General features: G+C 46.6%; 1 protein-coding gene across 1 annotated transcript in view; it reads left to right on the top strand.

Annotated features, from left to right (window-relative positions):
- samd4a (sterile alpha motif domain containing 4A) overlaps nucleotides 1-12,812 on the top strand; it is a 31,381-nt gene that overhangs the window by 10,144 nt on the left and 8,425 nt on the right. Inside the window, exons 4-9 of the mRNA XM_066657242.1 lie at nucleotides 314-423; nucleotides 946-1,032; nucleotides 3,342-3,558; nucleotides 4,490-4,575; nucleotides 5,033-5,151; nucleotides 8,577-8,802. Coding sequence (XP_066513339.1) covers nucleotides 314-423; nucleotides 946-1,032; nucleotides 3,342-3,558; nucleotides 4,490-4,575; nucleotides 5,033-5,151; nucleotides 8,577-8,802 — 845 coding nt within the window. The remainder of the gene's footprint in view (nucleotides 1-313; nucleotides 424-945; nucleotides 1,033-3,341; nucleotides 3,559-4,489; nucleotides 4,576-5,032; nucleotides 5,152-8,576; nucleotides 8,803-12,812) is intronic.

A 12,812-nucleotide genomic window follows, 5' to 3' on the forward strand; every position in this document is an offset into this window, starting at 1 on the left:
CAGGCGTCTACAATGGTCCAGAGGAGTCTACAGTTGTCATTTCCGGTCTCTGAAATAGTCTACAGACCCTACAGACGTCGACAGGGGTCTAAAAACAGTCCACGTAGTTCAGGGAAGTGTGGTGAAATTATTGTCTGTTTGTAAACAACGGTAAGAAGCAGTTGGAGACTAAGACGAAAAATGCTGAATTTAAAAGCTTTAAAAAGCTGGACGTGAATCTGCGACTCTTTCCCATGACGTCAGGGTTATCTCAGTTTTCTCTCGGAGCTGATTCGGGCTGAGTGTGTGTAAACGTGTGTGTGCTTGTCCGCAGATGTGCCGGCGTGGCTGAAGAGTCTTCGTCTCCACAAGTACGCCGGCCTCTTCTCCACCATGACCTACGACGAGATGATGTCACTCACAGAGCAGCAGCTGGAGGCACAGGTGAGCGCAGTGCACCTTTAGCTCTGTGTTAAAGCAGCGGTTCAGTAGCGCTCCCACAAATGTAGTCCATCATTGTAGTCCAAACAAAGATGGCTGTCTTTCTTGAGCTTAGAGACTAATGTACACTATTTGTCCAGAGGTTTGTGGTCATCTCTGATAATGAGTGCATTCAGGTGCTTCCTATGGACACACATGCTCCTCTGAGGATGCAAAGAGCACCAGCTTTGGGCTTTGGAGCAGTAGAACTGTGTTCTCAGGAGTAGTGTATGTGCTGGGGATCCAGAATTAATCCTCCATCGTCAGCACCTGACCTCACTGAGGTTCATGTGGCTGAATGCCTTCAAATGTTCTCACAGAAATGTTCCAAAATCTGGCATAAAGCTTTCAAATTTAAAAGAGGGGAGAAACTACCAGTTGTTTTAGCTTTTAACCCAGAGACCTCACAGCTCTGATCACATCTGTGTCTCTCTCTGTCTCTGTCTTTGTCTCTGTCTGTCTCTGTCTCTCTCTGTCTCTTTGCAGAACGTCACTAAAGGAGCACGGCACAAAATCATCATCAGCATCCAGAAACTGAGAGAGAGGCAGAACATGCTACGCTCTCTGGAGAAGGTTTGTCTGTCTGTCTCTCTCTATCACTCTCTCTAACAGAAACAAGATACTTTTAGATACAAATACTCACTCACTCATTCACATACATAATCAGTCACTCACATATTCACAAGCATACTCACTCATTCACTCACATTTAGGAACTTCTCCACAGGGTTGTGCTGTGGTGCTTAGCATCAGTGACACTGTGTCCTTGTTCAATGTGGTATTCTGGTGGAAGAGGCTTTTTTACTGACTGAGTGACTGACTGAGTGACTGACTGACTGAGTGACTGACTAACTGAGTGACTGACTAACTGAGTGACTGACTGACTGAGTGACTGACTGACTGAGTGACTAAACTGAGTGACTGACTGACTGAGTGACTGACTAACTGAGTGAGTGACTGACTAACTGAGTGAGTGACTGACTAACTGAGTGACTGACTAACTGAGTGACTGACTGACTGAGTGACTAAACTGAGTGACTGACTGAGTGAGTGACTGAGTTACTGACTGTGTAAGTGACTGACTGAGTGACTGACTGACTGAGTGACTGTGTAAGTGACTGAGTGACTGACTGACTGAGTGAGTGACTAACTGACTGAGTGACTAACTGAGTGACTGAATGAGTGACTGACTGACTGTGTGACTGAGTGACTGACTGTGTAACTGAGTGACTGTGTGACTGAGTTACTGACTGTGTGAGTGACTGACTGACTGACTGTGTGAGTGACTGACTGACTGACTGTGTGAGTGACTGAGTGACTGACTGACTGTGTGACTGACTGAGTGAGTGCATGGCTGTGTGACTGACTGACTGAGTGACTGACTGTGTGAGTGACTGACTGACTGACTGTGTAAGTGACTGACTGTGTGGCTGACTGAGTGACTGACTGGCTGTGTGACTGACTGACTGAGTGACTGACTGAATGACATTGAGTGACTGACTGTGTGAGTGAGTGAGTGACTGACTGTGTGACTGAGTGACTGACTGTGTGACTGAGTGACTGACTGTGTGACTGAGTGACTGACTGAGTGACTGACTGAGTGACTGACTGAGTGACTGACTGACTGAGTGACTGACTGTGTGACTGACTGACTGACTGACTGAGTGAGTGACTGACTGAGTGAGTGAATGACTGACTGACAGTGACTTATTGACAGACTGAATGACAGTGAGTGAGTAACTGACTGATTGAGTGATATACTGACTGACTGACTGACAGAGTGACTTATTGACTGAATGACTGAGTGACTGACTGATTGATTGACGGCATGTGCGAGGATTAGCCTTTGCTATATTGTTGCAGAAAGAGGGGGCTGTATGCAAATTTGTGTTGTTTCATGTCGGTTTATAACTCTGCTTGAAATATTATTGTAAAGGGAGGTAGTGCGAAGACCTACAGTGGTATGAATGTGTTTGTCAAACTCAATCGTCTTGGTGGAAAATCCCAAACTCAAACAGTATTCAAGATTCATTATAATATAGCTCAGTTATCGTGGTGCTACCCTACATTACCCGGCTTCAGTTCTCAGCTTGGTCACAGTCTTATATAATAGATGCTTTACGTGGATCTGAAGCTTAGATCCCGGCTCACAACCCAAATCTGACATCTCCAGTACTGAAAAGTTTTGTGGAAAAGAGGATGAAGCTGAGACTTGATATGTTTTTGATAGCGGATTTACGCCTATCAACCTTAAACGGCTCCACTTAATGTGATCCACTTCAGAAAACACAGGAGAGGTAAGACGCGAGTGTCGCTGCCATTTTACCACCTGAGGTATCACAGAATTAGCAAATTTATCAGCTTCATATTTGAATTTCCACTTCCACCATTACACTAGAAGCACGGCACTGCTTTGACCTACGTTACTGAGACATAGAAGCGCCAAGGGCAGGTCATTTGACTGTTGTGAGTACTTACTCCGAGCGCAACGACAGAAATATAAGAATAAGAATGACTCAGAACAAATTCGTGCAAAATTACAATTTATAATAAAAATAATAAAACTCCACGACACAACCTTCGGAGGAGTTTCGCCCTTCGTTATCATCTCTCTCACTCTTTCATTTCCCCTTTTTATTACTCTCCCTTCTCTCTTTTCGTTATTCCCTTTATCTTCCTCCCTTTCTCTCCCCTTCTTTTTTACCCCCTACTTTTCTCTAATAATTTCTCTGTATGTTTCTCACTTTCTTCCTGATCTTTTTTCTTTCTTCCCTTTCTCCCTGTTTTATCCTCATTTTAATTCTTTCCAAACTCTCATATCATTTACTCCTCTCTCTCTCTCTCTCTCTCTCTCTCTCTCTCTCTCTCTCTCTCTCTTTCAGGACGTGTTGGAGGGGGGTAACCTGCGCGTTCCTCTGCAGGAGCTCCATCAGATCATCCTGACACCGATCAAGCCGTTCAGTCTGGAGGACTCCTCACAGCGCCCCCTGCTGAGCTCAGAGGGAAAGAGCTCTCTGTGTGGAGGAGAGTCAGAGTCCAGCTCTTCTCTGATTCCTGGGGGAGATCTCCCCGCTCATTTCACACGAGTCATGGGCAAAGGTACATCCACACACACACACATACACACATACACACACACACACACACACACACACATACACACAAACAAAGAGCTCTATGTGTGAAGGACAGTCAGAGTCCAGCTTGTCTCTCGTGATATCTGTACTCAGTTCACACATGTCATGGGCAAAGAAACAAACACGATCACATAAACACACACACGGGAACCGGGTACTGTCTTAGACCCTGTGGGTGACATGTAAGCCCTGCAGAGCTCTGATTGGTCGGAGAGACCTGCAAATCACCTGAAATGCAGAGCTCCAGCACAAACTTGACGCTTATAAAATCTCTAAAGTTACAGCACTTTTCACGTTTGTTTTTATCCGACTCACAGCGGCGACTCGTAACGTTTCCCCCGAGGGGTTTTGAAGAGGTTTAAACGCTCCTTGGGACGGTGCCCAATAAAAATCTCCAGCCAAATCTCCGTGAGAACCGGGGACGGAGCCATGTTCAGTCCAAACAACAACAACAAGCCAATACACCAGTAAACAGCGCCTGACTTTACCGCCTGCGCTGACTTTCAAAGCCCACAGTAACTGTAAGAGGCGGAGTTTTGTGACGTCACCGACTCCATTCACAGGGGAGCTGTGCTAGTGGAAAAGCTACCAGCTTAAAGCCAAGTCGATCCACAGTCCAGCTCATTTCTCGTTCTTGAGAGAGATTTCCCTGCTTAGTTCACGAGTCCTAGGCAAAGGTACACTCACGTATTAATACCAACACCCACAGAAGGGAAGAGCTCTTCTCTCGTTTCTAGGGGAAATATCTGCATGGGCCACAACACAGATACACACTATACATGCATACACACAGACATTCTCTCTCTCACACAAACACACACACACACACACACACACTATTAAGGTGGAATGCAGGTGTTTGTGTGCTTCATGCTTTGTCTTTACTGTTTCAGTTTGCACACAGCTCCTGGTCTCTCGGCCGGACGAGGAGAACATCAGCTCCTACCTGCAGCTCATCGATAAGTGTCTGATCCACGAGGTGAGTGCAGGACGTTTGATGGTCAAAAACACTTCTTAAAAAAAGGGTGTTCAGCTTTTAAGGGTTACCCGGTGTGGACACAGAGTCTGTTCAGAGATGTGTTCCGCCCAACAACAACACACCAGTACGCGATGAGTAAGCAGCGCTTAACGTTAGTGCCGCCGTCGTCGCCTAACAGTGAGTAGAGCCAAGGAACGTCGAGTACAGTAGGTACCATGCAGTGGAGAAACACTGTTAGAGCCAGATCCTGGACTACATTTACTTCTCAGTGGAGTGTCAGTATTCAGTTTGCTGTGGGGTCCAGGACTAAGCTTAATCCCTGGAAACTCGTGTCTAAGGAGCTGGATTAAACTGCTCAGGTGTTAGACTCTTATCAGCCGAGATGTGAAGTGCTGAGATGATTGTAATTCATTGTTCTATTCCTCTATCCCACCCTCCATCTCTCTCTCTCTCTCAGGGTTTCACAGAGACGCAGAAGAAGAGGCTGTTGTCATGGAAACAGCAGGTGCAGAAGCTCTTCCGCTCCTTCCCTCGGAAAACCCTGCTGGACATGGCTGGTTACCGGCAGCAGAGGAGGTAGAGCTCACCAACACAAACCACAGGGAAACATTTACAGGCCTTACCCCGGTCCTGCTCTGTGTCTTCACCTCACTACAGCATAAGGACAGGCTTTAGAATGGACTTTTTTTAAATGGAGTGCTCAGACTGTCCTGAAGCATGTAAATGCATAATGTGCATAACAAATAGACAGCGTTTTTTCCCTGTTTCTTCACGTTGCACTGTGTGGTCGGAACTGGTGAACAACACCTTGTCCCAGCATTCCTTCTGAAATGAGTTGTGTTAATAATTCATTCATTCATTCATTTTTCTGTAACCCTTATCTAGCAGGAACACACCCTGGAGGGGGCGACACACACACACACACACACACATTCACTCACACACTCACAACGTACAGACACATTTGAGTCGCAAATCCACCTACCAACATGTGTTTTTGGAGCATGGGAGGAAACCACTCACACTCCTCACAGACAGTCACCCGGAGGAAACCCACACAGACACAGGGAGAACACACCAAACTCCTCACAGACAGTCACCCGGAGGAAACCCACGCAGACACAGAGAGAACACACCACACTCCTCACAGACAGTCAACCGGAGGAAACCCATGCAGACACAGAGAGAACACACCACACTCCTCACAGACAGTCACACGGAGGAAACCCAGGCAGACACAGGGTGAACACACCACACTCCTCACAGACAGTCACCCGGAGGAAACCCACACAGACACAGAGAGAACACCCCACACTCCTCACAGACAGTCACCCGGTGGAAACCCACACAGACACAGAGAGAACACACCACACTCCTCACAGACAGTCACCCGGAGGAAACCCACGCAGACACAGGGAGAACACACCACACTCCTCACAGACAGTCACCCGGAGGAAACCCACGCAGACACAGAGAAAACACACCAAACTCCTCACAGACAGTCACCCGGAGGAAACCCACGCAGACACAGGGAGAACACACCACACTCCTCACAGACAGTCAACCGGAGGAAACCCATGCAGACACAGAGAGAACACACCACACTCCTCACAGACAGTCACCCGGAGGAAACCCACACAGACACACGGAGAACACACCACGTTCCTCACAGACAGTCACCCGGAGGAAACCCACACAGACAGAGGGAGAACACACCACACTCCTCACAGACAGTCACCCGGAGGAAACCCACAGAGACACAGGGAGAACACACCACACTCCTCACAGACAGTCACCCGAGGGAAACCCACGCAGACACAGGGAGAACACACCACACTCCTCACAGACAGTCACCCGGAGGAAACCCACGCAGACACAGAGAGAACACACCAAACTCCTCACAGACAGTCACCCGGAGGAAACCCACGCAGACACAGGGAGAACACACCACACTCCTCACAGACAGTCAACCGGAGGAAACCCATGCAGACACAGAGAGAACACACCACACTCCTCACAGACAGTCACCCGGAGGAAACCCATGCAGACACAGGGAGAACACACCACACTCCTCACAGACAGTCACTCGGAGGAAACCCACGCAGACACAGAGAGAACACACCAAACTCCTCACAGACAGTCACCCGGAGGAAACCCACGCAGACACAGGGAGAACACACCACACTCCTCACAGACAGTCAACCGGAGGAAACCCACGCAGACACAGGGAGAACACACCACACTCCTCACAGACAGTCACCCGGAGGAAACCCACGCAGACACAGAGAGAACAAAACTCAGTTTCAGTTACTTTCATCTACTTCCATTGTCCACACAGTAGCTGCACATGACCCTAAGGTCCCCATGCCCACAGCTTGGCATAGGCTGGAAGGGGAGCAGTGGAACTGTGTTCTCTGGAGTGATGTGGCTCCATGCCTGTTCTGCAGGGGAGTGTCACTCTGTCTCTTTGTGGTTGATGAAATCCTCAGCTTCCTCAGAAATGATCACAATGTGGACTCAAAGAATTAGACCCAGCACTTTACTTGGGTCAGAAAACGCACAAACACACATGCACACTCGTAACTGAACTGTGGGGACCTTACAAAGACTGTTGTTGTGGAGAATTACGATTACCTTTTACTAGTGCTGGGCGATATGAGTGCAAATTGTTACGATTAATGAACAAATGTTGTATTTGTGACCCTCAGAGTTCAGTGACGAGGCTTGTGCTGTAAATATGCTGCAGTGTTAAAGCTGGGATATTTTTTCTAATGTCACTGGGAGCTCATTCCTCTCTTGTTTTTTGAGCACTGTTTATATTTGGTGTGAGATTGTGCTTTGATCGGGAACTTTTCACTTTTCTCAGCGTTTACATTTGACTTCTGTTTGTTCAGTGTCGTCTTAAAGTCAAACGCAACACGTCCAAACCACAGACGCTGTGATTATCTTTGGTACGAGCTCGAGTCGCTCGGTCGGCCTCAGTGTTTAGGTTCTCCTCCATGTGGCAGATAGGGGGCAGAATCACGTGACTACAGCTTGGTAGCGTGGTTTTACATGAACACAGTACATAGTAAACAGTACAGGGACAGTACATGAACACACAGTGGGGACATAACAGAATAATAATAATCGATATAGACAAGATTATGTTGATTTCGATTAAATTTCAATTAATTGCCAGGCCCTGCCTTTTACTTTATCACTCGCCTAACCCTAGTCTTGCATTCCCAGACTTTCTTACCGTTCGCCATTAACATGCTCAAGAACTGCCTACTGCTGCAGGAAAAGAAATTGGTCTGACACACAAAGGACCAATCACAAATCTGTTATTTCAGTATGACGTTTAGAAAGAAGCAGTCTTAATGATTCATGTCGGACCAGTAGCAGAACCTGTACAAAAAGACACACTGTCATATACGCAGATGTACAGAGCCAATCAGAGTGCAGCTGGCGGAAGACTCGCTTAACCCTAACCTTAAAACCTGTCTTCACATTAAAATGTAATTCTTACGTTGTTGGGACCAGTTGGTCGGCCCAGGGCAGACAAGTCCCCACAATGTCAGGTTGCTGACAGGACCCTACAATGTGATATATTCCTGGTACACACACACACACACACACACACACACACACACACACACACAATGTTTAATCCAGATCTTACACCTGTTTGTCATTGTGATGCTGTACTGATAGCTGTTACAGTTTCTTGCCAGTGATTGGTCAGTGGGATTTTGAGGGCGGGACTTAGAGAAATTTAAGTTAAAACATACCCCAGGAGTTCTCTGCTTGGAAATTTAAACTGAAATTTAAAATCTTCTTGTTTAGCCGTGGCATGTCTAAACCTGACCCTCCCTCAGGTTCCCCTGTCTCCTGATGAGGTCATGTGTGAGGTATGTGACAGGAATGTGTGTGTGTGTGTGTGTGTGTGTGTGTGTGTGTGTGTGTGTGTGTGTGTGTGTGTGTGTGTGTGTGTGCGTGTGTGTGTGTGTGTGTTTCAGTGGCCGAGGTTTTGGGCAGTCTAACTCCCTCCCGAGTGCTGGTTGTGTGGGCAGTGGTGTGTCGGGTCGGAGGAACCTGCGGCAGTTTCCCGTTCCCTCGCGGAGTCTCCCAGTGCAGCGCCTCGGCCTCCTGGGCACAGCCGGTCTCCTCACACACTCTCACACACACTCTCACACACCTCGCAGCTCCAGCAGCACGCCAACCAGCCTCAAACAGGGCCGCCAGGTGAGTCTCTGTCTTTCTCTATCTATCTTTATCTCTCTCTCTCTCACACACACACACACACACTGCATCTAAACCATCACACCCCACTCTGCGTCAAACAGGGCCAACAAGAGAGTGTCTCACACACTATACACACAGACACCCTGCAGCTACAACAGAATCGCCCCCAGCAACCAACAGGGCCATGAAGAGAGTCTCTCTCTCTCTCACACACACACACACACACACACACACACAGAGTCATGTGGTTAAATGAGCTTCTCTTGATTTTCTACGTGAAGATAAGTGAACACAGCTCCTGCCGAGTGCCATTTTACAGCACACAGTTAATATTTATTTATAGGTCTCTAAAAATCTCTAAAAATCTAACGCGCCTGTCCAGGAGTGACTGATCTACCAGACGTTTGATGAGAGGTTCCCACAGGGTTTGAGTTGGTGCTGTTGGGGGGGGGTTTATACCTCTGGTCCTTTATGAATCATTTGCTTAATTTTACGAGTGTGTTGTTTAAATATGGTGCTGCTTTGTAAACTGTCTGGACGCACCGTGTCCACGCTCCACAGTCGTGACCTGATCAGTGTGAAAAATCCCATTCAGACCAACGACACGCTGCAGAACCGCTGGGTTTACATCACGAGTCCTACATCAGCGTCTGGGTTTTTCAGCCGTGGCCTGAAGGTTAGAGACGTGGATTTGGGCCCAAAAACGTCACCAGTTCTCTTCTCCTTCTTCATCATCTTGTTTTTCTTCTTTATTCTTCTCTTTCTTCTTGTCCTTCTTCTACTCCTTCATCTCTTTCTTCTTCTTCATCATCTTATTGTTCTTCTCTTTCTTCTTTATTCTTCTCTTTCTTCTTCTTCTCCTTCTCTTCTTCTTCATCATCTTATACTTGTTTTTCTCTTCTCCTTCTTCTCTTTCTTCTTCTTTTAATCCTTCTCTTCCTTCTCTTTATTCTTCTCTTTCTTCTCCTACTCCTTCTTTTCTTTCTTTATTCTTCTCTTTCATGTTCTTCTCCTTGTACTCCTTCATCTCTTTCTTCTTTCTTCTTCTTTCTTCTCCTTCTCTTTTTTCTTCTTCTACTCCTTCTCTTTCTTCTTTATTCTTCTCTTTCTTCTTTTCTTCTTCATCACCTTATACTTCTTCTTCTACTCCTTCTTCTCTTCTTCTTCTCCTTCTTCTACTCCTTCTCTTTTGTCTTTATTCTTCTCTTCTTTTCTTCTTCATCATCTTATACTTGTTCTTCTCTTTTCTTTCTTTTCTTCTTGTCTTCTATTTCTTTTCTTCTATTCTTGTTTTTCTTCATCGTTTTCTACTTGTTCTTCTCTTCTTCTCCTTCTCTTCTTTTCCATGATCTTTTTCTTGCCTGTCTTCTTTCTTTTCTTTCTCCTATATATTTATTCTTCATCATCTTCTACTTGTTGTTTTTCTTATTTCTCTTCTTCTCCTTTTTCTTTTCCTTCTTCTCGTTCTCCTTTTCCTTCTCCTCTTCCTTCTCCTTCTTTCTCTTCACCTAACGAGCTGAGCACACCTCTCAGTATCTGTTCACATACCCTCACTGTCCAGTTGAAAAACACGTATCTCCGTGTTTGTGGATGTTTAGTTACGGCATCATTTCCACACAGCAGTTGTCCTTCACACTGTGTGAACATTTCATAAGAAATGAACCAATAGAAATGTTTTCCTTTCTCTTGTAAAGTTGCTATTTTGGGAGATACATGCTTTTAATTGGACAGCGACGTTATGGAACTTCAGGCTCAAAAAATGTTACACCCTCCATCCCCCCGTCCCTCACCGCGATGCTAGCCAGCGTGAGCGCCTGTTAGCTGATGTAACAGAATTAGCAGATCGTGTTCTCCTCCACACGCCAGCTTAAACTCATTAGGTCCTGCTCTGTGAAACGTATCCAACCTAGCAACAGTTGCTATGAAGAAACACACTCGTAGATGGAGCACGGAGGGGTCACTTCCAGCCGCTCCACAGCATTCCTGAGACCCCACGTCACCAGCTGAATGGAGGAGCTCTGGATCTGGAGCCCAGAGAAGACTCCGCCCACTGAGGACTGTTTCACTGTATCATCATCATCATCATCATCATCACTACACACTCCAACTACACCCCTCACAAACACAGCATGAGTCAGAGAGGGGGCCGGGGGGGGGGGGGGCGAGAGGAAGTGGTAGAGAAGGAGAGGGAGAAAGTGGTATGGGGGACAAAGAGAGAGGGATTAAGGGGGAGAAAGTGAGAGAGCGAGAGAGAGAAAGTAGTAAGGGACAGGGAAGAGAGAAAGTGGGAGGAGAGAGTGAAAGAGAACTGAGAACTGGAGACAAAGGAAAGAGAGGGTGAGGGAGGGAGAATGAGAACGAGGGAGAGATTATTGGGAGGCAGAAGGAGAAATAGTAGAGAAAGAGAGAGAGAGAGAGAGGCAGTGAGAACAGTGCACAGGCATTTCCTGTTTTTCCCTGCCTCTCTGTACAAGAGGGCAGAGAAAGGGAGAGAGTGAGGCACATGGAGAGAAAGAGAGAGAGAGAGAGAGAGAGAGAGAGACTATGATTGGCAGGTAATAAGGAATCATTAATGTGAGGAGTGTTCAGGTCAGGATCATCACCACTTCAAAATAGCCACAGTTTCCTCCCTCTTTTATTCCAAAAGTAATCATTCAGTCGGGACACGCCTCGTGTCGGAATTTCTCAGCTGTAGTTTTACACCCGAGCTACGACCTAATGATTAGTTCAAGCTTAAACCCCCGTTAAACCTGTGGTACACACTGCCTCAGAGTGTGTGGAGTGTTACAGTCGTCTCCGTTAAACGTGATTCTGTCGTTTTCTAAAACGGTGTGACACCAGAACTTGGCTTGACGGGACGTCAGGGAAAAACTCACTCGTGCGCATTAATGTGTGTCTCTGGAGCCCACCAACTCACACACTGTGAAACAAGCTTGCTTCACTGAACTGGTGGGGGCACAGCAAGGCGAAGGAATGAGGTACAGAACCCATGTCACTTGTGGGGCTGTGCCATACCGTATCGTCATCATTTTTACAATGATGAAAAAACTATTATATCGTCATATTAGTGATATTCAGACTTATTTACGTAATGACGGCATGCACTTACCCGTAATACGTCATACGTTCTGTACTTGAGTCTTTAGCCACAGTGAAGTACGGTGGAAAGTGGTTCTGAGGCGGAGGAATTTGCTCCAAAAAAGTGGAGTGGACGTAGAATAAACCCTGGTGTTATGTTAGAAATGAAAAAAGCTTATTCTTAATATATATATTGATTTTGCTTCAATAGTCTGTTTTTTTACATTAATTCACATATTTTTCGTGTTTTGTTCGTATCGCCAAGAATATCGTTATCACCAAAATACCCTGAAATATCGTGATATTATTTTAGGGGTGTATCGCCCAGCCTTTGTCAATTGTAATAATTCCACTGTAAAGGTGGTGTATCAGTTTATTTTGTTTGCTCAGTAAGACGTTGCGGCTTTATGTGAAGTACAGTGTTTAAAAACTGGAAGTAAGATAATATTCATTCATTCATTCATTATCTGTAACCCACGCAGACACAGGGAAAACACACCACACTCCTCACAGACTGTCACCCGGAGGAAACCCACGCAGACACAGAGAGAACACACCACACTCCTCACAGACAGTCACCCGGAGGAAATCCACGCAGACACAGGGAGAACACACCACACTCCTCACAGACAGTCACCCGGAGGAAATCCACGCAGACACAGGGAGAACACACCACACTCCTCACACACACAGTCACCCGGAGGAAACCCACGCAGACACGGGGAGAACACACCACACTCCTCACACAGACAGTCACCCAGAGGAAACCCACGCAGACACAGGGAGAACACACCACACTCCTCACAGACAGTAACCCGGAGGAAACCCGCGCAGACACAGGGAGAACACACCACACTCCTCACAGACAGTCACCCGGAGGAAACCCACGCAGACACAGGGAGAACACACCACACTCCTCACAGACAGTCACC

The sequence above is a fragment of the Hoplias malabaricus genome, chromosome 1, assembly GCF_029633855.1.
Source record: "Hoplias malabaricus isolate fHopMal1 chromosome 1, fHopMal1.hap1, whole genome shotgun sequence".
In the NCBI taxonomy this organism is placed as follows: Eukaryota; Metazoa; Chordata; class Actinopteri; order Characiformes; family Erythrinidae; genus Hoplias; species Hoplias malabaricus.